General features: G+C 44.3%; 1 protein-coding gene across 5 annotated transcripts in view; it reads right to left on the bottom strand.

Annotated features, from left to right (window-relative positions):
* The window catches only part of SCARB1 (scavenger receptor class B member 1), a 50,147-nt gene that overhangs the window by 2,358 nt on the left and 23,182 nt on the right, over window positions 1-24,607 (bottom strand). For 2 of the 5 annotated variants that reach the window (XM_035097618.3, XM_088659347.1), the window contains exons 6-11: window positions 23,240-23,355; window positions 21,097-21,263; window positions 19,138-19,256; window positions 9,832-9,905; window positions 8,272-8,323; window positions 6,455-6,601 (exon numbers count right to left, since the gene is read on the bottom strand). In XM_035097618.3, the coding sequence (XP_034953509.1) occupies window positions 6,455-6,601; window positions 8,272-8,323; window positions 9,832-9,905; window positions 19,138-19,256; window positions 21,097-21,263; window positions 23,240-23,355 (675 nt within the window). Of the gene's footprint in view, window positions 1-249; window positions 385-857; window positions 1,242-6,454; window positions 6,602-8,271; window positions 8,324-9,831; window positions 9,906-19,137; window positions 19,257-21,096; window positions 21,264-23,239; window positions 23,356-24,607 lie in introns of those variants that run through there. The other 3 variants (XM_035097617.3, XM_035097619.3, XM_035097616.3) reach the window with 3 other exon arrangements.

The following is a 24,607-nucleotide window of genomic DNA, read 5'->3' as shown; positions in this document are numbered from 1 at the left end:
CCAAAATCCCAAGCAGGCCTTCATAAACTTGGATCCAGCTTTATCATTATTATTATTTTCAAGAAAAATGGGGTGAGCAAGAGCAGGGCATGGGGTGCTGGAGGGAAGGGATCCCAGGAGGCTGTTGTGAGCAAGAGGGATTACCTGGGTGGAAATCAAGATGCCCACCATTGCACCTACATCATTTTTCAAACTCAGAAGGTTTTGAACAGAACAAAGATACTTTGGTTTTACAATAGTTGACATTACCTTTTATTGTCATGTATCCACCTATAGTCTCGCTTCCTTCCGAGCTGCTGAGTTGATGTTTTTTTCTTTGGAGATCGGGTCGGTCCCTTTAGGTCCTGACCCCTTATTACTACTCCAAAATAAAAAGAGCTTTCCCTAGAAAACAATCAGTCTGGTTTAAACAGTGTTTTTATGCTCTAGTACTAGGTCTGTTTGGTTATTTATCTGAAGAAAGGAGAAGACTATCATTTAAGTGAGGGATGATTTTGTTTTTTTAAAAAAAAAATTCATCTAAAGAATAAGATCAAAGTAATCACTGGAACTAATTTATGGAGTCTAATTTATTCAGTGTTTGATACAAAAGGTTTGGTTTTCTAGATACAATATGATTTCCATCTTAGATTTATTAAGAGATGTCAAGTTTTATTTAGAATTTGTTTTTTTATATATTAAAAAGTTGGTTCTCAAGCCAGATTCAAAAATGGTTTGTTCACATCTCTCTCTCTCTTGTTTTTTTAAAGCAATGCTTTAAAAACTCAAATCTTCTCCCTTTGGAAATTTAAGACAAGAGTTATAAGTCTGCAAGCTTCCCCTATGTGTTATACACACCCACACACTGTATGTTATTTTAATTCACGGAGGGCTTTTCAATCTGTCTATCCACACAACCAGCTTACAATGTAGGCCACTATTATAGACTGCAAGCCCAATGCAAGAGAGAGAGAAAGACAGACAGACAGACAGACAGAACTTGGCCATGCATCACGGCCGGCTCAGGCATTTGCACATCTTGGGGTCCAAGCAAAGTGTTTGGCTCTATCTGTCACTCTGCCACATTCACTTTGCTCAGACTTCCCAGTGTGGCAAGAAGCAGCGAGAGAGAGAGAGGGTTCTCTGTTTGCATGCCCGGCTTTTTCAGGATAAGGCTTCCCATCTAGGGGGGCTCTTACCTGTGGGCCCTGATACTTATAGCCAGTAACGGTTTGCATCTCAGTGGGCCCCTCTTTCATTGTCTGTTGAGAGAATGAAGATTTCACGCGAACACCATTCTCAACTGGCTTGAGTGAGATTAGAGCTTCATTTAATTACTATAGTCATATTTTTCACTTGATAATCCAGGCTACAAATCATAGATAGCTGTGCAATTGAGTTGGAAGGAATTCTTACTGTTTAAAACAAAGTGGGCTTTAAGGAATCAGGATTCAACCTCCTTATACTTTTATGCTCAACAGTGGCAGCATCTCAGAAGAACTCCAGCTGATAAAAAAATAGCATGCTTAAAAGTTTAATGAATATTAAAATGACCAGCTAAGGAAATCAAGGAATGCACTCTGGTTGGAGCTGCAAGGCTACTTAACAGCCATTGATGAGCAAACTACCAGCGCTATGCCTTCATAGGGGAATTTTGTCCTTTGAATCTGTATTGCACTGGACCAAACTGGACACATTATTCCCAAATTAGCTAATGCATGACTTTTTAAAATGTAATAGCAGTTGGGGGTGGGGAGAAAGACAGAAAAACTCTAAATTTAGAGTATAGTCAGGACAGCAGAACATTTGATAACTTTCTTGATCGGCAACCAGTAGCTGTTATTACTACTGGAAGGAGGAAGGAAACTGGCTGATTTGTGAACAACAGCAGTAGAAGATGGGCCCTGGAGGATGGATCTTGGTACATGAGGCCACCAGCTTGCTGAAGCTAAGTAGGTTCGGATCTGGTCAGTGCCTGGGATGGGTGCCACCTGGAAATTGCATTTATGCTGCCTTTGGCCACGTGTTGGAAGAAAGGTGCAAGATAAATGTCAACTAAATATTGTTGAACTTAAGAAGCCCCTTCAGGCCCCAGCCAATATGGCCAATGGCCAGATGAGATGTGAGCTGTGGTCCTGCAACTGCTGATGAGCCACAGATTCCCAACCCTGTAAAGAACTATAGTTTGGTCCAAACTTCTATGTCTACTCATCACCCATCTCTTCACATCAATGGGCCAGCATTTCCTCATAGTTTCAGGGAGGGGAAAGGGGGGCTGTGCTGGCTGGGGTTGATGGACATTGGGGTCAACAACATCTGGAGGATGCATTTGTATACCCTATACAAATATCCATAGATCTATACCCGTAGATCTCAGGGTGGTTCACAACATAAAATTAGAATGTAAAAAACACAAAAGATGGTATTTTGGATAGGGAATTTGTCAGAAGAGTGAAGGCTGGTGATAAATATAGTGGAAATCCCAGTGTCTTCATGAGAGCATGTGATTTGGGAATTGCTGAAAGAGGCCATCTCTGACCTCAAGCCAATCATACGTATGATTAATACACCACTTTTCAAAAGCTGTCAGTTTACACATTCAGCTGCCTTTTGTAGAAGACACAGTAATCAAGTGATCTATGCCTGCATAGAGTTTGTACACCCACCAAGTAGTTATTTGAAACCAAATTAAGTGTTTTGTTCATGAAAAGAGAAGTGGGGGTTGGGGGCAGGTGGAGAGAAATTATTGCCTCCCCCCCACAAGCACATCAAAATACCAGTTCTGATCCTGAGCTGAAATCCTCACCTCCACTTCTTTATCTTAAACAAAGGACATATCTACAGTACTCATCTATTCCCTGTTCTGACTTCAGTGGCTGCCAAACGTAGGAGGCAACAAAGGGGAAAGACTACAGCACCCAAGATTCTTTCAACCAGAGACTGAACCTGGATCACCTTTCCTCCGAATAGTCCTTCCCTATTGCAGCAAGGTGGGCTTCCAACACTGGTCGGGTGGTGGCAGAGTCTGCAGAGTTTGATCCTACAGGTCATGCCATACCACACCAGAACCCATGGAGTGAGAATAGATGGGAACACCCAAAATCTTCAGCTGTACTTGAGGGTCAATTTTTAAAAAATTCCACTAGAAAAGCCCTTACGTCCATGTGGAGATGATGGCAGTATTGAATCAGTAGCTCGTGTGCTGCTGGCTTGCATTCTTTATAAAGATTTGAGGAGTGAGGTTATTACCCCTCTACTACTATCCATACCAGGTCGCTCAACCATTGCTACTGTGTCTTTTCTTGCAGCAGATCAAGATAACCAGGTGACAGCAAAAACTGCAAATTTTTTAGCAGGGACAATTAGAATAAGATGTATTATTTTATTAACTTACTAACATCCCTCAGTTGTTGTTGCTTTCTCACATTCAACCCTAGAGTAGTGCCTAGATTCCCTAAATTGGCGAAAACTGGGTAAGATTAAATTACGGTAATACAGTTCTGAAGTTTATTTCAGTCAGTAGAGCATAAGCCTCTTAATCTCAGGGTCATGGGTTTGAGCCCCACATTGGGCCAAAAGGTTCCTGCATTGCAGGGGTCGGAGTAGATGACCCTCGGAGTCCCTTTCAATTCTATGATTCTAACACACTTTCCAACTTCCGAGGAGCATGACCAACTTCAAAGCAAACCTAATGAATAGTAGATACAATGCTATCAATTTAAATGGTTTTAAGAGTCCTGTCAGAACAGGTTGCTTAAGCTTGCCTCCTGCAACATTTTGCAACAAAGAGATTTGCAATTGAACAGACCTAAGTCAATTATAGAAAGAAGCACAGAACAGACAGGAGACAGCTCCTTAAGGCAGCTTCAAAGAATGGGGGATGGGCAAGAACAACTTCCTTTCTAACTAGCTGCCCAACCCCCTGGTCATCTCAAATATACGGTAGATTGCAATTATTTTTAATGCCACACATGAAAAGGATTCCAAAAGGAAATCCTAGCAACGTTGAACTCAACTCAACTGGTAAATGATTTCTCTCATGGCTGTGAACATTTGCAGGCTTTTGAAGGGACAGATTTTTCCTGTTTTCAAAATCAGGAAAATAATTTCTAGTAGCTTGGGGTGAGAAAATATACTTGCTTACTAATACCGTAGAAATCACAATTGTTGTAAAATTACTCAGTCCTCCATGGCAAACAGCCAATTTAGTAGCCCCTCTCTCAGTCTTCCCCAATGTGGGGATGTTTTGGACGGCAACTGCCATCACCCCCAGCCAGCGTGGCCAATGGTCAGGGAAGGGGGCAGTTGCAATTTGATAGCATCTGGAGGGCATCAGGTTGGAGAAAGCTATTCCAATAGCCCATTAACATACTTGTTTGTAAAATAAAAAAATTCCTTCAGTAGCACCTTAAAGACCAACTAAGTCTTTATTTTGGTATGAGCTTTCGTGTGCATGCACACTTGTTTGTGTTATCTTCAAAACTCACAGCCAAAATCACTGGAGCACCTTCCAAACAAACTGATTGTTCCCCAGAGTCCACTTTGCCCCATGCATCAGATGGAACATCTAACACACACCTATATCCCTTTGAAAGCAAGAACTCGCATCACTGGCCATCCATCTTTCAACGCTAACAATGGAGCACAACCAACCTTGGCTGATGGTGACCAGGAGATTTGCAGAGTACATACCTTTAAATCAGGGCTGGGGACCCGGTGGCCCTCCAGAAGTCATAAAAAGGTAAATGTAAAGGGACCCCTGACCATTAGGTCCAGTCGCGGATGACTCTGGGGTTGCGGCGCTCATCTCACTCTATTGACTGAGGGAGCCGGCATACAGCTTCTGGGTGATGTGACCAGCATGACTAAGCCGCTTCTGGTGAACCAGAGCAGCGCACGGAAACGCCGTTTACCTTCCCGCCAGGCGGTACCTATTTATCTACTTGCACTTTGACGTGCTTTCAAACTGCTAGGTTGGCAGGAGCTGGGACCGAGCAACGGGAGCTCACCCCGTCGCGGGGATTCGAACCACCGACCTTTTGATTGGCAAGCCCTAGGCTCAGTGGTTTAACCCACAACGCCACCCGCGTCCCTCCAGAAGTCATAGAATCATAGAATGGTAAAGTTGGGGTCCTGAGGGTCATCTAGTCCAACCCCTTCAGCCCCAGCAAGCATTGCCAATAACAAGGGGTGTGGGAGTTATAGTTTGGAAACAATGGGTTCTCTGCCCCTGCTTAAAACGTTGCCAGTGAAGACGGCACCGGTGGGAAAACTCATAGCTACGTCACCCTACTGATTTGGTCACTATTTTGGTACAGCACAAAATTCCAGGTCACATTCTAAACAAAGCCACTCAAACTTGGCTCCCTCCGGCGCACTTTAAAAATGTGTGGATGTGCAATTCCCAACTGTGCATGATGTGGGAAATCCAGGAAGTGAAGTGTCTTGTCAAAATATCCTTAGAAATGCCTGTGGCCTTTTCAAGTCTTGGCATGCATAAGCCTTTTGACAAATCACTTCAATGCAGATAAGGATTAAAAACTGATGGGTAGGACAAAGACTTCAAGCATTTCCTTTAATTTAATTTAATGTTTTTAAACAAATACTGCAGATTTCAACTGCAGAATTCAGGCTGAAATGTGTGGTTCTATACCTCCTTTCTCCAGCCTCTAAAAAGTTGAGATCTCATTACTGCCTGTCTACTATCATTATATAGTTTAGTCACAAAGTGGTTATGTATTTGGGTGGAATCAGGAGTATTCTGGGTCTGTGCTTCCTTGTTGGAAAGAGATTAAGTTCTTTTCAAACATCTCCCTCTAAGCCTTCTACAACAACTACCTGCTTCTTCTTTGCCAGGTGACCTCTTTCATTTTCAAAAGCAAAGCTTTCTATATACAGCTGTTCAAGGAATGTAGCACCTTTGGCAGCAGGTGCAGAAATAGCATATTTGAATGCACAACATGTTAAATACAAGAAACCTCCCAACTTGTAGAAAACTAGTTTTTTGTGTATGGGGGGGGGGGGTAAATATGAGTTTTTTCTTCTTCTTGCCATTCTATATCCCATATTGAAAATGGGAATGAAAGCATGCTACCACCTTCGATTGCCTTGGATGGCAACCTCAGTTGGTGGTGCAAATCTGTCAAGAGTCACACCATAGAGTTTTAGCAGATTGTATAGCCTGGCTCTGAGTTTTGGCCTTCCTTTATAAAATCTGAGAAGATAAAAAGGAAAGCCAAAACCTGCATTCTAAAACAAATATGATTTTTCCAATTTGAAAGCAAGTCAATCATGGGATTTAATGAGCAAAGATTTCAGGGGTTCAGTTTTGATATGATTAATTGTTTTATTGTTATTGTAATTATGCACCAATTTGGATTTTTGACAATAAACTGCTTAGTGCATATTTACATGGAAAAGTGAAATAATAATTTACATAATTCAATCGATAATAATGATGTTGTTTTATTCCTACCTTGCTCTTGAGCCCAAGAAGAGTTGCCGTCACAAGCAGTACACCTCCCAGGGCGACCAGGATATACTGAGCATAGTTCAGCACCGCAGGGAGAGTCACCATAAAGGTACGGTACATGGTGAAGACATCCCCACCTATCTCTCCACTCTGCGCAAAAAGAAGAAATGAGTGTGCATATTTTAAAATAAATAATGTTATGAATAAACCTAATAAACCAAAGATAAAGAGCATAAAGAAATACTGATACAGCAGGCTATAAGCAGCATAAGGTTGGACTTGCTGCTCCAAAACATTACAAAAAGTACTCATTTCCCCATGAACTTGTTCAGCTGGTTTATATGTATTATTTTGTAATGTTAGCTTAATCATAGTTACTATGGACCTTTTTTTTCAGCCTATTCATATACAGTATACTCCCTCTGCCCCTGTTAGGTAGGCAGCTACCCTAGGTGATTTTTTTCATTCCGTATAAAATGCTGTAGCAATCTCTGTCATTTTGACAGTATTTCAGATGGGACAACTAATGGAATGCTAAGCAGTATAATTACAATTTGGGGTAGGGTGTTTTCCCACACCATGAGATAGATTAGGAATTCCAGATCTTTCTCCAACTCACAAAATAGCTTTTGTTGATTAATCTTTACTATATCAGATTGGAAAACTGAGCCGAAACTAACAAAATGAATTTCAATAGGGACAAATGTCAGGTTCTTCATTTAAGTTGAGAATAACTACTTTTGCTGGCATCCGCCTGTCCTGTGAGACAATGGAGTGTGCCTTTGGGGATGAAGCGCAAGCCTGGGTATGGAGTTCCTGGGCTGCCCGGGAACTTGACCTCGTTGGATCCACTCCTGGTCTCATCTGCTCAATCTGCTGGAGCCTCTTTTCGCATGCAGGCAAAGTCCCTAACTCACTGAGGGTTTGAGACCCATTGTCTACCCTCACCTGGTATAGTTGGCCAGGCAAAGCCATTCCCAGAATGTGACTGCTGTCGCTGGCTGACAACTTCTGGAGGAGCCACAGGTGATAAGCTAGGTGCAAGGTGGTGACCAAAGGTAGACAAGCTACCCCAGAAGGCGCACAATGCGTCTCCCACCAGAGATACTACCTCTCCCCTAATATAAGACAGGGGACACCTGAATCGCCAGCAGTGCATGTGAAAAGTATCTAAGGGGTTAGATCATAAGTTTAACATGAGTCAACAGTGTGATACAGCAGCAAAAAAAAAAAGCTAATGCTGCTCTAGGCTGCTTAAAAGCTGACATGCTTTCCTGTGGAGAGCATTATGTAAAGGGGGAGCCATCATTGAAAAAGCCTGTTCTTGTGCTGCCACCCTCTTCAGAGGATGCACAGAGGGCTCTGGCCCTGCCCTCCACCAGCAGGCAGCCCCTGGAAGGTGGCACAAGAGGAAAGGGGGCCTGGGGATTGGAAAAGGTTCCCCTGTCATGTGCTGTAGTGCTGGACTCCATGGTCTAGGCAGCCTTTCCAAGGGTGGCCCCAGATTGGCAGGGGAGGCAATGTTACATGTTTCTTTTGGTTTATTTTGCAGAGCCTAATCTAGACAGTATCAAAAGTAGCAAAAATAGTTGCATTCTCACAAAGGGGTGGGATGGGGAGCTTTTTCTACAAGAGATTATTTTGGACAGAGGCGCGATTCATGGCGAAACGATTTACAACTTGAAGCCAAGTGTTGAATAAGCCATTACAAAATTGGCTTATGCAAGACCGACAAACGTTTAAACACCCCTTTAAAAAATAAAAGAGGAAGCAACAGTGTTTGGCTTGATTCAGCCCACTGCAAGCTTCTCACAACTCACCTCTGCGAACCAAATGAGAGGTAACACGACTGTCTTGATTGACCCTGTTTGCCTGAAAGATTAATAGACAAAAATGAGAACTGCAAGAACTTTCGATGGGGTGATTGCTGGTTCAATATTCCTTTCTGGATTTAGGGCCCAGCTGAATGTTACATGCCAAGGCAGAGGTGGAAGGTCTGAGGTCCAGGGGCCAAATGCTTCCCTCCAAGCCTCTGTATTGGGTCCTTGGCGCTTTCCCTAGCTACATCCCTTTGCTGTATAGACAAGTTGATCTTATAGTTTTAAGGAAAATGCTCCTCCAGGCATTCATCCCTCCTTGAATGCTGTTACCTGGATGGAGCATGGCCTTGAACCGTGATTAATGCCTCCTGCTTGCATGAGTAGAGAGGTGTGTGTGCACACGCGCACATGCGCACATGCGCACATCAAAACCTTTGATTTTTGTAAAGCTCATTGGTGGGGAAGCTCAGACCAGGGAGCCAGATATTGTCTGGATGGGAGGATACAGGTGTGTGTGTGTGACAGAGAGAGAGAGAGAGAGAGAGAGAGAGAGAGAGAGAGAGAGAGAGAGAGAGAGAGAGAGAACTAGCCTGGTGTACATAGATAAAATTTACATTCACTGCTCTGTCCATTTCTGTCTCTGCTCAACACTGACATGTGGCCTCCGGAAGGTTGCACAGAATGTGGCCCTCAGGCTAATACAGTGGTACCTCTACTTACGAATAACTCTACTTACGAATGTTTCTACTTATGAATGGAGCTCCGTCCGCCATCTTGGATGTGGTTTAGATAGGATTTTTTCTACTTATGAATTTTTAGATAGGGTTGCTTCTACTTACGATTTTTTTCTCTCAATGCATTCTGTCACAGTGGTCGGATGGGACTACTTCAGAGTAACGACTCTCCACCGCTCTGCATTTTATCTTTTTATTGGTGCTGCGTATTTACAGTGCTAAAGGTAGAGCTATTTACAGAGACACATCTTTTCAGCTTTCATCAGAACCTCCGAATGGCTTTTGGCGCGTCTTGCGCCAGCATAACAACTTGGGGAGCCCCATCCTCTTCCCCCGACGCTTTCTGCGAAGTTCCGGAGTTGGGGGGATGGGTCTGCCCCCCCTCTTTCCTCCTTCCTGTCCCACCTGGGACGCTGGCTCTTCTACCCTGCCAGAGCCTTGGATCCCACTTCCTGTTTCCCCACTGGAGCTGGAGCTCTCCCTGCTCTCAGTCGTGCTCTGGGCTGGGCTGGAACTCAGGAGGGGAGGGGCTTCGCGATACCCCTTGCCCCTCACACATTCCTATGGGATTCGACTTACAATTTTTTTCTACTTACGAATGTGCGTTCGGAACGCATTAAATTTGTAAGTAGAAGTCCCACTGTAAATGTTATCCACCCTTGCACTAAGGTATACAGTATATAAACCCCCAGCAACCTGATCTGGCCAAAGCTTCCTTGAGGAAGGGGTGAATCTGGATGAGAAGAACAGCCAAGATGGACAGAGAAGAGGGTCACAGAGTTGAAAATAAGCAATCTCATGACACCTTGAGAACTTTGCTACCTACCAAATGCCGGGGACTTTCTTCATAAAAAGATTGAGCTGCAACTTGATGGAGCAATTCATAGGAATGCCAGTCAACTGCATTAGGAGGAAAGAGATGGTTTTTATCTTTTTAAAACTTCTCCCCTGTTTAAATACTTTTACACTGCTCTCCCAGGGTTGACGGCCTAAAAAAAAGCAATTCACAGCAGCAGCAAAACACTAAGTCACTTTTTAAAAGAAGTCACAGCATAGCAAAATAAAAAGCAACCATTAAAAGTTTGATAGAGTCTTTATTTCCAGGGCTGTTGGTTTTATGACTGGCACAACTGGCATGGAGTGGAGTAGGGCAGGAACACAACACTTTTTTATTTCAGCATGACAGAAAGCACATGTACCCTAGATTCTAGCACTTGTAAAAACAAGAAAATCTATGAAGTAAGTCAAGCAGAGAGATACTGACTGGTCTAACATCACTCACTGAACTTCATAGCTGAGAAGGAATTTGGCCTTGACTTCTTTGGTCGCATTCCTCTACCCCACAGGTAGTGAATGTGCCGTGGTAGCCGGTGCCCATGGGGACTGGTAGGGTGAGAGGCAGGGAGCCCAACATTAGGTGGCGCCAAAGCTAATGATAGGCAAAGCCTGCTATTCTACTTTTGTCCTAATCTTCCTCCTTGCTGAATAAAAGTCCAACATTTGGACTAAGGAGGAGGAAGCTAATAGGCAGTGCCTCCCTCTGCACTGGGTGGCAGGCAGGCGGGGGCCATTTTGTGGGGGAGTGCCCCATTTGCCCTGATAGACCAGCCTCCACTGCCAATGTGGTACCTTCCAGATGTTGTGAACTATTACTCACATTGTACCTGTCCATTGGTCATTTTTTGCTGATGGGAGTTAGGAGTGGCTACATCACAGTGGCTCCAGGTATTTCCCTCACTTGTTTGAGGAGGATGGGCCATAAATGAGGAGCCAACACTGAAAAGACCCCTCCCTGGCTGCCAGATATGTCACCTCTGACAGTAGGGACAGTCAGAGGAAAACCTCTGCCATAGGACTGGTCAGGTTCATTGACCCAGAGTAGTCAAGACACAACTCACCCCTCCCCCCAAAAAACAGTTTATGCAGAGTAGCTATCTTGTTGAAGCTATATACCTCCTAGACCAGCCACTAAATATCTTATCTCCCTAATTACAGTTACTTCGATAAAGTATTTATTGCTGTGGTGCTTAGTTTTATAGTTGACACAACCAGGGTGTGTGGCAGGGAGAAGCACAATCCTTTTTATTTCAATATGACAGAAAGTACATATGCCTTAGATTCCAGCACTCGTAAAGATAAGAAAATCCAGCATGTCAGGGGAGCAGCTCCTGATGCTACAATGACACTCACATGTGGCCCATCACTAGGGCTGTGACTTGCAAAAGCTAGAGGGTTTGCAATTAAGGTAGTGAGTTGTGCAAAATGTTAGTCCCACTCTGAGGAGCCCCATTGAAACTAAGGACCATGACTAACCAGTTTGTTAATTGCAACAGTAGTCCTCCAAAAAAAACTCAGCTGGATGCACCTCATTACCTCAATGTGTGAGCAAATTTCCCTTAGGCTTCTGGGATTTGTGTGGTGTTTTTCACAGCTAGAACCCCAAGGTCCACCAACTCGCCAGGTGCAAAATGGTAGCCTGGAGGACAAGCCAGAAAGATGGCACAAGGGGTGGAGTCAGTTGCCAGATGGACCCCATGAGTCACACAGCAGCCTTGTTCATGTGACATGCTAAGCCAAACCATGACTTCACTGTGAACATGCTTCTTCCCCTCTCCATCTTCCACCCCTTCTCAGGTACCACCTATATGACCTGGTTTGTCATGTAACCCCAAATCATGGTTTGTTTCAGACAAACTGCAACTGATGAGCTAAGACCTAAGCTCGGCTTTTTTCAGGCTTAATGTTCATGTGTTGTTTCCTACTAATCAGGTTTGCACGACAAACCACACATAAGCTACACAAACGCTTGTTTGTGCTACGCATGGTGGTGGTGGTGGGGAGGAGGAGGAGGAGGCACATTCACAATTAAGCCATGGTATAAAACAAACCATGGCTCAGTTCAGTGTCCTAACCAGGCCAGTGAAATGACCTGCATAACAAAGCCCAAACCTAATTCTGATTAAGTACAGATTAAGGATGCAAATACAAAAACTGTCATAAAGAAGTGATCCAAGACAATCTATTAATATTCCTATTCTATAGGTATGGAACAATGAGGGAGAGAGAGAAGAAATTAGTACAAGGTGAGCTATGATAAGGATATAAAACCTCCCCACAAAACTCAGAATTGTTGCATACCCTCCAACATTTCTCCAATGAAAATAGACATACTAAGCAAAAACCAGACATTCCAGGATCAAATCAGAAACCAGGAAGTCTTCTGTAAATCTGGGACCGTCCCTGGAAAATAGGGACAGACCACTTGGTGGGCCTGTTAGAGCTAAGAGCAAGTCTGAAACCTTTGCCAGCCTACTGCAAAAACCATCTAGACATCTACCCGTTGATCCCTGATGGACTTTCAGTCCATGTTTTCTAAATGTTGCTGGGGCAAAGTTGAAACTAGTGCTGGCATTTCTACCTGAGCTGCTTTTCAGAGATCTGCCTTCTTAAAGAGAAGAGGCAAGCAGTGACCAGTGACTCATATATGACCAGAAGCCTCTCCCAAAGGCAGCCACTCTCACTGAAATATTGCAGCACACGTAGCATGCCTTGTCCAATATGCCTTGGCCCATTTTCCTTTTGAGGTGGGGCAACCAGAATGGTACACAGTGTTCCAGGTGAGGTTGCACCATCAATTTTTATAATGGCAATTTGATAATTGGGAGTCTTACTAATCCTTCTCCTAATGATCCCTATCATAGAATTCATCCTTTCAATTTAAAACTGTTTTTAATTTAATTATAACACTGTCATTCCTATACACTTCAACAAGGTGCACAAAGCAGTATTCAAAAGAAGGAAAAGCCATCGACTAGCAAAGAATAATCTGGGCCTCTCTGTTTTAAAATCTCTATGGTAATTGCAGGTGAGCAAAAATTATTGTTTTGTTGTTGTTGTTGTTGTTGTTGTTTGCTTCTGCTGTATTTATGTTTTGTGTATTTAAATGTTTTTCTTTTTCTTTTTTGAAACTTGCTCATTACAGCTTCCCAGAGAACCTTATATCATGGGGTAGCATACAAATGTTACAAATGAATAAACAGTAGCAGCAGCAGAATTTCACCAAAAGAAAGAGAAGTGGGAAGAAAACACAGGTCATTCACTAGAGGGTTTTTTTGTTATCTTGACACAAGATAACCAAAGGACACTAAGGGCCTGGCTGAATCAGACCAAAGTCCTCTTCTCCCCTTCCAGCATTCAGTTCTCACAGCAGTCAACCAGATGCCAGGCACCGACATTTCATAGAATCATAGAACTGTAGAGTTTGGAGGTACCACAAGGGTCATCTAGTCCAACCCCCTGCAATGCAGGAATCTTTTGCCTAACGTGGGGCTCAAACCCATGAGCCTGAAGTTAAGAGTCTCATGCTCTACCAACTGAGTGAAGCCCAAAGCAGGCCAAGAGCGCAACAGCACTCCAGCAACTATTACTTTTCTTTGTTGCTTATTAACTGCCTTCCACATCTGTCTCAACTGGTATACAGAAGGATACCACCACAGACATGAGTGTACTGCCATTATAGCTAGAAGCCCCTGAAAGCCTTATCTTCCAGGAGTTTGTCCAACCCCCTTCTGAAGTTGTCCAAGTCTGTGACCATTATTAAATCTGTGTGATGCGCCAGGTGGAAATGTTTTTCCTTGTCCAGGTTTTGATATTCTTTCAAATAAAGAGCAGTCAACTTGTCCAGCTCCGGCCTGAAATACCCTCATTTAGGGCCCAATATATCATGCTGCCTGAGGTGTAACAGCGAAAGGGATATCCCTCTGAAGTCCTGCCTAATTATTTTGGGATCTTTAGCAGAAAATCCTGTGAAGTGCCTGTCCTTGGCAGTAGAAACAGCAGTCCATTAACTTATACGTAATTTACTGCCTCTCTGGAATTCGAAAACCAGCTGCTGGAGGCAACTGCTTCCCTCTGTCTAATGATAGGGCTGGCCCTGGCTGCTTTTATGCTGTTGTATAGTTACTGTTATATCATTGTTCTAAGTTAGCTATTTTTTTACAATTGTATCCCTTTAAAGTTTAGGGGAATCCCTTTGGGGTAGAAAAAAAGAATATAAACAGGCATACAAAATTATATATTTGTTTGAAAAACACATGAAAATATAACTTACTTGACTGACACCTGTCAGTCTTTCTAACCTGTCAAAGAACACAAAACTGCCATTTTAGAGCACATGCTCTGAGTGCAGAAGGCCCAGAAAATAGCCCTTACCTTTGGCCATGTGCGTTGGGACTGGTGCAAGGCCGGCCCATGGCGTTTTGGAACCTGAGATGAACTACAAAATGGCATCCCTTTCCCCGCCAGGGAAGAAGGTGTGAGTGAAGATTTGCCTCAGGAACAAACAGGGTGCCTCACGGGTAGGGCTGTCCCAGGGCTTGTGAAAGTTGGAATCCCAACAATATCCGGAAGGCCACAGCTTAGCCACCTCCAGGTAGAGGGGCTGGGAAATACCCCTGGCTTGAGGCCATGGAGAACCACTCACTGCCCCATTAGACAAGTATTGTGAAATAGATGTATTGTGAAAGATGGCACGGCCTCACTTGGCATAAGCCCCCTTGCAATGTTTTACTGTGATGAGGCATATTGTTGTAATGTATTTGTACTGTGAAGCTTTCCAAACTATATAGCAGATCCAATGCATGACATTTATATCCTGCCTTTCCTCCAAGGAGCTCATCACCATCCCCAATTCCTTCATTTTGTCCTCACAACCACCCTGTGAAGTAGGTCAGGCTGAGAGTTGGTGGTCTTTGGTCAGTTACTCAGTGAGCTTTGTGTAACAGGATTTGAACCTGGCTCTTACGCCTCCTAGTCAGACACTTAACCACACAAAATAGCTGTCCTTCTGCCCAGCCCTGCTTTTCTGCAACGGTGAGGTAACAATTGTTACGAGACTAAAATGCTCTCTCAAGTGCCTTGGGATGCAAGGGATGTTTTTTAAAAAATCAAACAACTTATCAGAAGCATGTTAAAAATAATCTTTCCTTTAATCTATATTAGTCCAGTATAAAAGCTCAAAGATCAGTCTTAATGTAGTTCCTCTGGAGACCTGCTATAGCTGCATCAAGCTCTCTGAAAACGCAGTTATGACAAAACTAAATTTAGGCCCCATCTGCACTATACATTTAAGCAGTATCATATCACTTTAAACAGCCATGGCTTCTCCCAAAGGAGTTCACTAGGAAGAGGGATTGATTGTTCAACTACTCTGAGAATTGTCACTCTGTGAGGGGAATAGGGACCTCCTAACAGCTCTCAGTACCCTCTATAAACTACAGTTTCCAGGATTCTGTGTTGTGGGACAACCATGACTGTTTAAAGCAGTATGATGCTACATTAAAATGTATAGTCCAGATGGGGGTTAGAGTAAAAGAAGGAAAGTAAAAATCTAGAATGTAAAATTGGAGACAATGTTTGCTGAATAACACACCATTCTTCTCAAGATCCAACATACCTGAGATGGTATAACGCAATACCAAATTATGAGTACGAGTATACAGTGGTACCTCGGGTTAAGAACTTAGTTCGTTCCGGAGGTCCGTTCTTAACCTGAAACTGTTCTTAACCTGAAGCACCACTTTAGCTAATGGGGCCTCCTGCTGCCGCTGCACGATTTCTGTTCTCATCCTCAAGCAAAGTTCTTAACCTGAGGTACTATTTCTGGGTTAGCAGAGTCTGTAACCCAAGGTACCACTGTATTGCACTTTCATTTATTTATTGTGATGTTTATACTCCACCTTTCCTCTAGAGAGCTCAGGGGCAAACACAATTTTTCCCCTCCCCATTTTATCCTCAACAACCCTGTGAGGTAGGCTAGGCTGAGTGATATTGAGAGGCTCAGGGCCATCCAGTGATCTTCAGCGCTGAGTGGGGATTTGAACCATGGTCCTGCAGGTCATAAGGGACCCAGGTGGCGATGTGGGTTAAACCACTGAGCCTAGGGCTTGCTGATCAGAAGGTCGGCGGTTCGAATCCCTGTGACGGGGTGAGCTCCCGTTGCTCGGTCCCAGCTCCTGCCCTCCTAGCAGTTCGAAAGCACATCAAAGTGCAAGTAGATAAATAGGGACTGCTCCGGCGGGAAGGTAAATGGCGTTTCCGTGCACTGCTCTGGTTCACCAGAAGCAGCTTTGTCATGCTGGCCACATGACCCAGAAGCTGTCTGCGGACAAACGCTGGCTCCCTCGGCCTATAGAGCGAGATGAGCGCCGCAACCCCAGAGTCGGACACAACTGTACCCGATAGTCAGGGGCCCCTTTATCTTTTACCTGCAGGTCATAGGTTCAATGCTGTAACCACTAGTATCATTGCTAGTGTTATTTTCTTTTTATGTGGAATTTTTATATTGTATTTTTAAAAACTGGTAATTTTTTTTGTATAAAATACTCTTTTGTTCTTCTGTTCATTATGTTGCTTTAAATGTGGGTCTTTACTGTATCACAGAATTGTAGAGGTGGAAGGGACCCTGAGGATCATCTAGTCCAACCCCCTGCAATACAGGAATAGGCTGCCGTCCCATACAGGGATCGAACCTGCAACATTGGAATTATCAACAACATGCTCTAACCAACTAAGGTGATGTTCTAATTGATATTTTAAGCTAGATTATATACTTCTTAGAGGTTGGGGTTTTTTGGTTCCTTGTTTTTGGAAATGTCAAGCAATCCAAAGAGCCCAGGCCTCCCAATCCTCAGATCCTTTTGGAGAGACTCTTTGACCTAGTGTGACCTGCTGGGCGAAAGGAAAGCTGGGTTTTTTTTGGCTTCTGCTTGAATGTGTGTGTTCAGGCCTTCTTTTAAGTTTCTTTTGAAGTGAGAGGTGGCTGGTGTAATTTTTTATGAGTACAACATGTAGATGTCTGTGTTGCAATTGTTCTGTTACTAATAAAAATAAAACATAAAAATGATTTAAATAAATAACTTAAGCTAGTTTCATAAAACTAAATAAAACTATTGCCGTCTCTCTCATGTTTTTAAAATTGTGTTGCACATAACAGATTTTGTGTTGCAATTGTTTCCCCACACAGGAAGATGTTTAAGAGGTTTTCTATTGGTTTGTTTTTAACTGTAATCTCTCATCTACACATTTACTGTTCCAGTTCTCTCCTAACCCTCTTAATACTACACTGGGTGAAATCAAAAATGCTATCACCTTGGTTGCCAAGTAATATTGACAAAGCTGAGTTACACCATTAGGAAGGGGAAGCTGTGTTCCTCCAGGTGTAGCAACACTACAACTGCAACTCCCATAATCCCTGCTGGTTGGCCATAATGCATTGGACTGATGGGAGATGGAGTCCAACAACAAAATACACATTTTGTATGCACTATGTACACCAGTTGACAGGAACCTGCCACTCTCCAGATGCTGCTGAACTGCAACTCCCCTCATCCCTGGCCTCTGGCATTGTTGGCTGGGGCTGATGAGAGGTGGAGCACAACAACATCTGGAAGCCATAAGTTCTCCATCCATGTGCCTTTGAAAACTGTTGCCCATCATAGGCAATCCTGAGTTTGATGGACTACCTGCTATAGCGCTGTCAGCCAAGGAAGGTCCAGAGGAAAGAATTAACTCTTTATTCTCAAAAGTACACTTACGCGTTAGGACAAGGTCCTTCGTCTCTCAGCTGTTCCTAGGTGTGCACCCAGTGAGGTGTCGCCTGTCTTCGATTCTCATCTTCTGGCTGTTACAAGCTCCCCCAGATCACGGATCCCTTCTTCCAAGTCAGTTTCCAACCCCCTTTCTCCTCCGTATCCAGCCTCCACTCCTCAGTGTCCAGCCGGTCCCTGACACCACCTGATGTCCCTTTAACTCAAGAGTAGGGAACCTTTGGCTGTCAAAGTGTTGCTAAACTACAACTCCAATCAACCTAGGAAGCATGGCCAATGGCTAGTGGTGATGGGAGTTGTAGTTCAGCAACATCTGAAGGACCAAAGGTTCCCCATACTTGTTTTAACTGGACATGCCAAGAAAGCTACAGGTTGGATGGCTACAATGCTCAAACCTCTGCCATGAGGAAGAAAGCCATTCTTGCTCTGTCTGCCACAGATCTTTATTCCGCCATCCCATATCTCCACATGCCTCACCTTCAGGTGTCTTGCCCACACTCCCACAAGGAGAGGGAGCCGGCCCCCACCATTTGAGACAAATCACTGCACTAATTGATTTATGATTTTAAAGCTACCTTAATCAGTGCAATAATAAAAAAATATCCTTGTACTATGGAATTCATGGCAAGCCATATGCCACAAACAGATGGTAGACATGGAGAGCAGATTAGATAGGGGTGCAACCAGATGAGATTGTAAAACTGCCTCCCACAGATCAATGGGAGGCTGTTGGGTTTGTACCAAGAGAAACTTCCCAGGTTAGTTTCAAAAGAACAGAAAAGATAGACATTGCATTCATGCCTATTGGAATAGCACATTTGTTTTAACTTTTCCATTTGTAATCGTTGTAACCTGCCTGCTGGTGAAGGGTGGGTGGTAGTGGCAGCAATAATAATCATCATAATAACCCTGGTCTACCCATGTAGCACAATGTGATGGTAAATGGACTGTAGGGGGACATTTGAAAACGTGAATGCAGCACTCCCTCCTTGCACATAGAAAACTAGAACAGCAGGAAGCAAGTCAGGCTAGAATTCCTCACCCCCACCAACGCTGCTAATTTTCTACTTACAGACCATTACGTTTAACATGATGGTGCATTAAAAGCATGGTATCCCTCCTCGCCTCCCCATAATCTAAAGTGATGCAATGCCCTCTTCCATTCAACAGGCCATATTTATGGGTCACAGATAAGGGTCCTCATTGTGCTGATAAAATATTGTTGTAAATCAAGAGGCGACCAGAAGGCTGACATCTAAGAGCCTGATAACATTAATTAGAGTAGGGTTTGCAAGTGTCATTTCACAAGCCCAATCTGGAGTTCTAATAAAAGGAGAGAGAGAGAAAAACTTCCCTCTGTCCACCTTCTCCACATCGTACATCATTTTATACACCTCCATCATGACTCCTCTGAGTTGTCTGTTTTCTAACATAAAAAGCCCACCCCCTCCCGGTTCCATCACCACAGTGACACCCACTAAACAAGCAAGCAAGCACCAGAGTTAGTGGGTGAATGGCTCACTCACCGAGTGCAGATCCAGAAAAAGCCCATGCTGCTCTTCGTTGGGATGCAAGCCATCCACTGTCTCTAACAGTTCTGGGTCAGCATTCAGGAAGTGTGGTTGGGAAATGAATACTGGTGCATCTAAAGAAGAAGAAGCAAAGGCAAGCAGTTCAAAACAAAGCTGTTTGAGGCATGGAATCATATCGCTACCTGTACTCCACCCATTCCTGACCCTGTGATTTTTTTGTTAATTTTTAGCCTTTGGAATATTTCAGCCAGGAACTTGACACAATGAACAGTATTTCACACCCTTTATGATCATGAAGATTAGAAACGTCACTTAAAAAACAACCACAACAACTGATCTTCCGCATGCAAAACTGCAGGACGGAGATTGTGTGACACACCAGTGGGTGAAAGAAAATATGATTTTGCAGACAAACAAACACGTAATCAGACATTACCGTGAATAGCATCGTCTGTGCCAAATGCATGCCTTGACCACAGCAAGAAAGTGCCAAAAATCATATTTGGAGAGCAAATACAGAAGGACAATGTTTTTAGAGCTGTGGGGGCCTTCAGGAAGACAACATAAAATGTAGCAGCAGCCCTGTGGGTTCACACCAAAGGTAAATTCCAGTCCAGCAAACTCTTTTCACAGCAGGGCTATCTGGTGCACCTGTGTTCTGCTTGTAGGCTTCCCAGAGGCAACGGCCTTCACTGCATTGAATATGGATTGCAGCTTTTCGTCCCTGGGGCTGAGCTGGGGCTGGTTTTCCAAGGATGAAGCAAAAGCTGGCTGTGGACAACAACTTCATTACCAATTCCTGGAGCAGCCCCCTCCCCTGCCCCCATTTTTAAGGGAAATAAATGTATAAGCAAATAAAAAAATGCAAGCAGATGATTCACCTGAAGCATGAGTGAGGACCATAAAAAAGGCCTTTGGGCCGTATGCGGCCCGTGGGCCTTAGTCTGGGGACCCCTGGACTAGATGACCCCTGGGGTCCCTTCCAACTATATGATTCTGTTACTGGCCACTCTGAGAACAGAATGCTGGATTGGATGGGACATTGGCCTGAGCCAGCAGGATCTTCTTTCGTTCTTATACATGCATCAACCTATATCCTGCCCTTCCTCCAAGGCATTCCTGGTGGCAAATATGGCTTCTTCCACTGCATTTTATTTTAACACCCCCATGGAGGTATGGTAAGTTAGGCTGAGAGAGTGAGTAGCCCCAAGTCAGCCTCTGAGCAAGACGTGCTAACAATTATACGACATCGAGAGAACATGTCCGCACAATGAAGTCTGCCCAACAGCAAGTTAAGTATTACACAATCCCCACAGAGAACAGCATTGCCATTGTTCTCTCCCATAACAGTTTGTGATATTGGGTATTTTGTAAGGCAGAGGAACGATCCAAGTTTTCATCTGACAGGAAGCTGCTGTTGCACTCACTTGGCTTTTGTAAACTGCTCTGGGGATTTTATTGCAACCAATAATTGTGAAATTAGAGAAATAAATTAGATACAAAATGTTAGTGGTTCAAACCCTGGCAACTCCACTTAAAAAATCTAGGGCAGGAGGGCTAGAAAATAAGTCTGGCCAAGATCAACTGGCAAAACGAACTCTGAGCTAGATTGGCAATGCTTCTGACTCCACACCAGGCAGGCTTTCCACGTTCATGTGAGAGGCTATGGCAGCTGTCTCCCACCCTAGCACCCGCCAGCTGTTGCTGGACTACGACTCCCACCATCCCTGACTGCTAGCCATATTAGAATGGTGGAAGTTGGAATCCCCAAACACCTGGAGGGAACCAGGCTAGCAAAGGTTGGGTTATAGTACCAGATTTTCCTGCAAAACAATCAGCAAAAGAACAATGAAGGAGATGTCTAAACACTTCTAGCCCCCACCCCCACCCCAACAAATTGGACAATGCTGATCATTGCTGGAGGGTGGGGGACAAAATACTTTGCAGGCGTACTTAATCGGCAGCTGCTGACATTCTGGATTCCAGACTGGCGGCATGGACAGAAGCCTTTGTTGGGAGGATAGTCTGTACCATTGTCAAACAAGTTCTTTGGAGCCACGTAACGCAGCGTTGGTATTCCCTTGAAGTCCCCGGATCTACTGTAGTTTAATTTCATGGACCTGAAAACAGGGGTTTCAAGAGATGAGGGGCACCCAAGCATCAGAAGACATACTTCAGAGATGAAAGTTGAACACATTGAGGCCCACTACAGCATCTGCTGAAACTGGGGTCCCTTTGTATACCTTCTAAGCTTTCGAGAACTATCTATCTGGCCACTTTTGAACAGAAGTGGGCCGTGGTGTCTGGTGCCCATTTGGACTGGTAGGACTGATAAGGCAGAGGTCAGAGAAGCTAACAGGAAGTGGAGCCAAAGCCAATGCGGGCAGAACTAACAAATTCTAGTTTTGTCTGACACACACACACACACACACACACACACACACACACACACCATTTCTCCCCTCTTACTTTATGTTAGATGTTTTGGTATTAGTGATGTAAACTCTAAAACATCAGACACGTGGGAAGGGAATAAATAAATATATAAATAAATGCAATAAATGTAATAAATAAAGAGCTTTATGTTAAAAAATAAAAGAGCAAAAAACTACAAAAACCAGTACTTTGAACTGTGCCTGTAAACAAGCTAGAACGTTGTGTCATTTACTTTTGTAGAGACAGCCAACCTGGCTTCTACGGTAGGATGTTGGCCCGTCCCATACAGAGCAGCCCCTAATAGGCCACTGGGAATATCGAGAATCCAGTTTCAACATCCTCAACGGACCGCACCTGATTCAACCGTTCACACGGGAGCAGCCTTCTCTGAGTGCAGCTGCAAGAGGGACATTGCCAAGTAGGAATAGGGACTGTACCTTCTCCTGTAAGAGACTACAATCTCATCAAGGGATTTCTCCCCCCCCCCCCCGGGGGGGGGGGAAACCCTGAAAGAACACGCCGACCTCATATTTCGGCCAGGAGATGTTTCCACACCTCCGCTTCCCAGCTGAGACTCGGACTTAGCCAACTTTTCCCATGGGCAGCTGCTGACAGGCCTAAAGCCCATTTGCGGATGATTGAAGGCAAGTTTTTAATCACTTTCTGCCTTTTCAGAGAGCGTCAAGTTCTGCAATTATGTATGTCTTTACCCAGTGCCCAGAGCTGTAAGGGCACATCAGGATTGGGGCAGCCAGTGTGTGAGGCAAGGTGAAGCCATTTGCCTCAGGTGGTGGATGCAATCCCCGCCATGCTGCCAACACAGTGCCCTTGCCCTTGTCACTGTTGCTGTGTCATGGTAGCAGCACAGGTGCGGCTGCAGGTGAGGGTGCAGTTGCAATGACAAGGCTTGTGACAGCGTGGGCACACTGGTGGGTGGGGGCGGCAGCAGCAGGGCATTTTAACTACAGCAGCAAAATGTCTCGAGCCAACCCTGTTCAGGATATGGATTCTAAATAAGCTGATTCCGAGGCAGGGATCTCACACCAGAAGCCAGAAGCCTCAGGTCAGCCTCTGACTGCTTCTTCTAAAAGGGGTGAGGGGTGAGATTCTAAGATATAATACAGAGATGGAGGATGAAACTCAAGCAGACTAGAGGTGGGTGCAAGGGAGTGTCAGGCCCCCGCAAAAAATAAGCAAGCTTTGGTCTCTGTCATCTGAGAAACACTGCAATGTGGCTGCCCTGACTGGGAATGGCTCTCCAGGCTGGGTCTTTTCCAGGCCTGCCAAGAGATGCCAGGGATTGAATCTGGGGCCTTCTGCATGCATAGCAGGTGCTCTACCGCTGAGTCATGGCCTGTCCTCTGGACAAGTCTATCTCCTGATAGGGCTAGGAATGTCTCCTGCTTGAAAGCCTGGAGAGTCCCTGCCAGTCAGTGTGAACAACACTGAGCAAATGGACCAATAGTGTGGCTCAGGATATAATGCAGATTCCTATGCTTCCAGTTCAGAACTGGTGTGGGGGGATCCTGTGGCTTTCCAGGATTTTGTGGACAACAGCTCCCATAATCTCCCAAGGCCTGGCTTTGCTGGCTGGAGCTGATGTGGAGTCCAGCAATACCTGGAGATGTGCTCTGCAAGAAAGGATTTCTTCTCAGCTTACCTGCAGGCATCAGGGCTGTACATTTCCACAGGTGAGGAAGGGGTCATAAATGGAGGCCAGATCTGTCCAGGCGTCCCATTGATCATGTTGCATTGATCAGAGTTCCAGTAGGACACCTAGAGGGAAAATGGATCCCTAAGAATAACCAGAAGCTAAACTGAGTCTAGCAAGAAACCCTCCCTCCCAAAGAGGTTAAGCCTGGGCTGTCATTGCGAACAGTGGCCTCCTCCTCCCCATGGCAAACCCTGAAGAATTCCCCAGACCTTTCTGCCACACAATCTTTCCTTTAATTCAGTTACACAAGTTGACTTGAAACTTTCTTTGCCAATAACAAACTGTACCAGGAAACTCTTCAGAGGTCTGAATCACTAGGAAGGAAAAGGTCTCTGCATAAAAGTACCATACAGAAGCTGTGAAGAAGAAGAAGAAGAAGACAAAGAAGAAGACGAAGAAGACGAAGAAGACGAAGAAGACGAAGACGAAGACGAAGACGAAGACGAAGAAGAAGAAGAAGAAGAAGAAGAAGAAGAAGAAAGCGCAGAATTTTTTTTCTTAGCTTGTGTAAAACTAAAGCAGCCACTCTAGATACAATCTCAAGTTATCTGAGCTGAATACATCCATTTAAGAACCTGCAGTCTTATCAATGTGGAAGGCACTCCTTTCAAATTGTGCAAAGGACTTAAATCTATTATTTGACATGGGCCAAAACGTCTTGACTGCATAGGAGGATCTGAATGGGTTGATTCTGTCTGCCTTTAAGAGAGAGAGACTTACCTGGCCACATGGCTCACTGGACACACAAATAGGACTTGGGTCTGGGCAGATTTCCAGAGGGTTGTGCTACACAAAACACTGTTATTTTTTTATTTAAAAAATGCAGACCTTCTTCGCTTGTATAGTTTATACCAGGGTGGGGAACCTCCAGCCTAAGGGCCAAACGCAGCCCTCCAGACCTCTCCAACTCCTCCCCTTTCCCCAAGCCTCACTGGCTCCACTTCACACCACAAGTGCATTTGATTGGCTAGGATGCATCCTTGAACTCTGATAAATGACTCTTTTTAGTCTGGATGGAGGATAGAGATGGGTGTGTGAGTATGTTGTGCAGAAACTAGCCTACTGTGCAAAGGTATAATTGAGCGTAAAGTAAGCCCATAACTTATACAGGGCTTATGTTCCGAGGGTTGTGCCTAAAGCCAAAATCATTTATAGTCAAAACACATTGGGTTCGATGGCAGGTGGGATTGCCAAAGTCATTTCTCCTGGAACTCCACCACCTTTCCACTATCTTTTTAATCAATCAATTAATTAATGCCCATGCACGTAAAGCTGAATGCCCACAAGTTAAGAATGTGCTTAAGTTGCAGCCTT

This window comes from Zootoca vivipara, chromosome 16 (genome assembly GCF_965207765.1).
Source record: "Zootoca vivipara chromosome 16, rZooViv2.hap1.1, whole genome shotgun sequence".
Lineage (NCBI taxonomy): Eukaryota > Metazoa > Chordata > Lepidosauria > Squamata > Lacertidae > Zootoca > Zootoca vivipara.
Note: the sequence above shows the minus strand (reverse complement) of the source record. Positions and strands in the feature narration are given on the sequence as shown.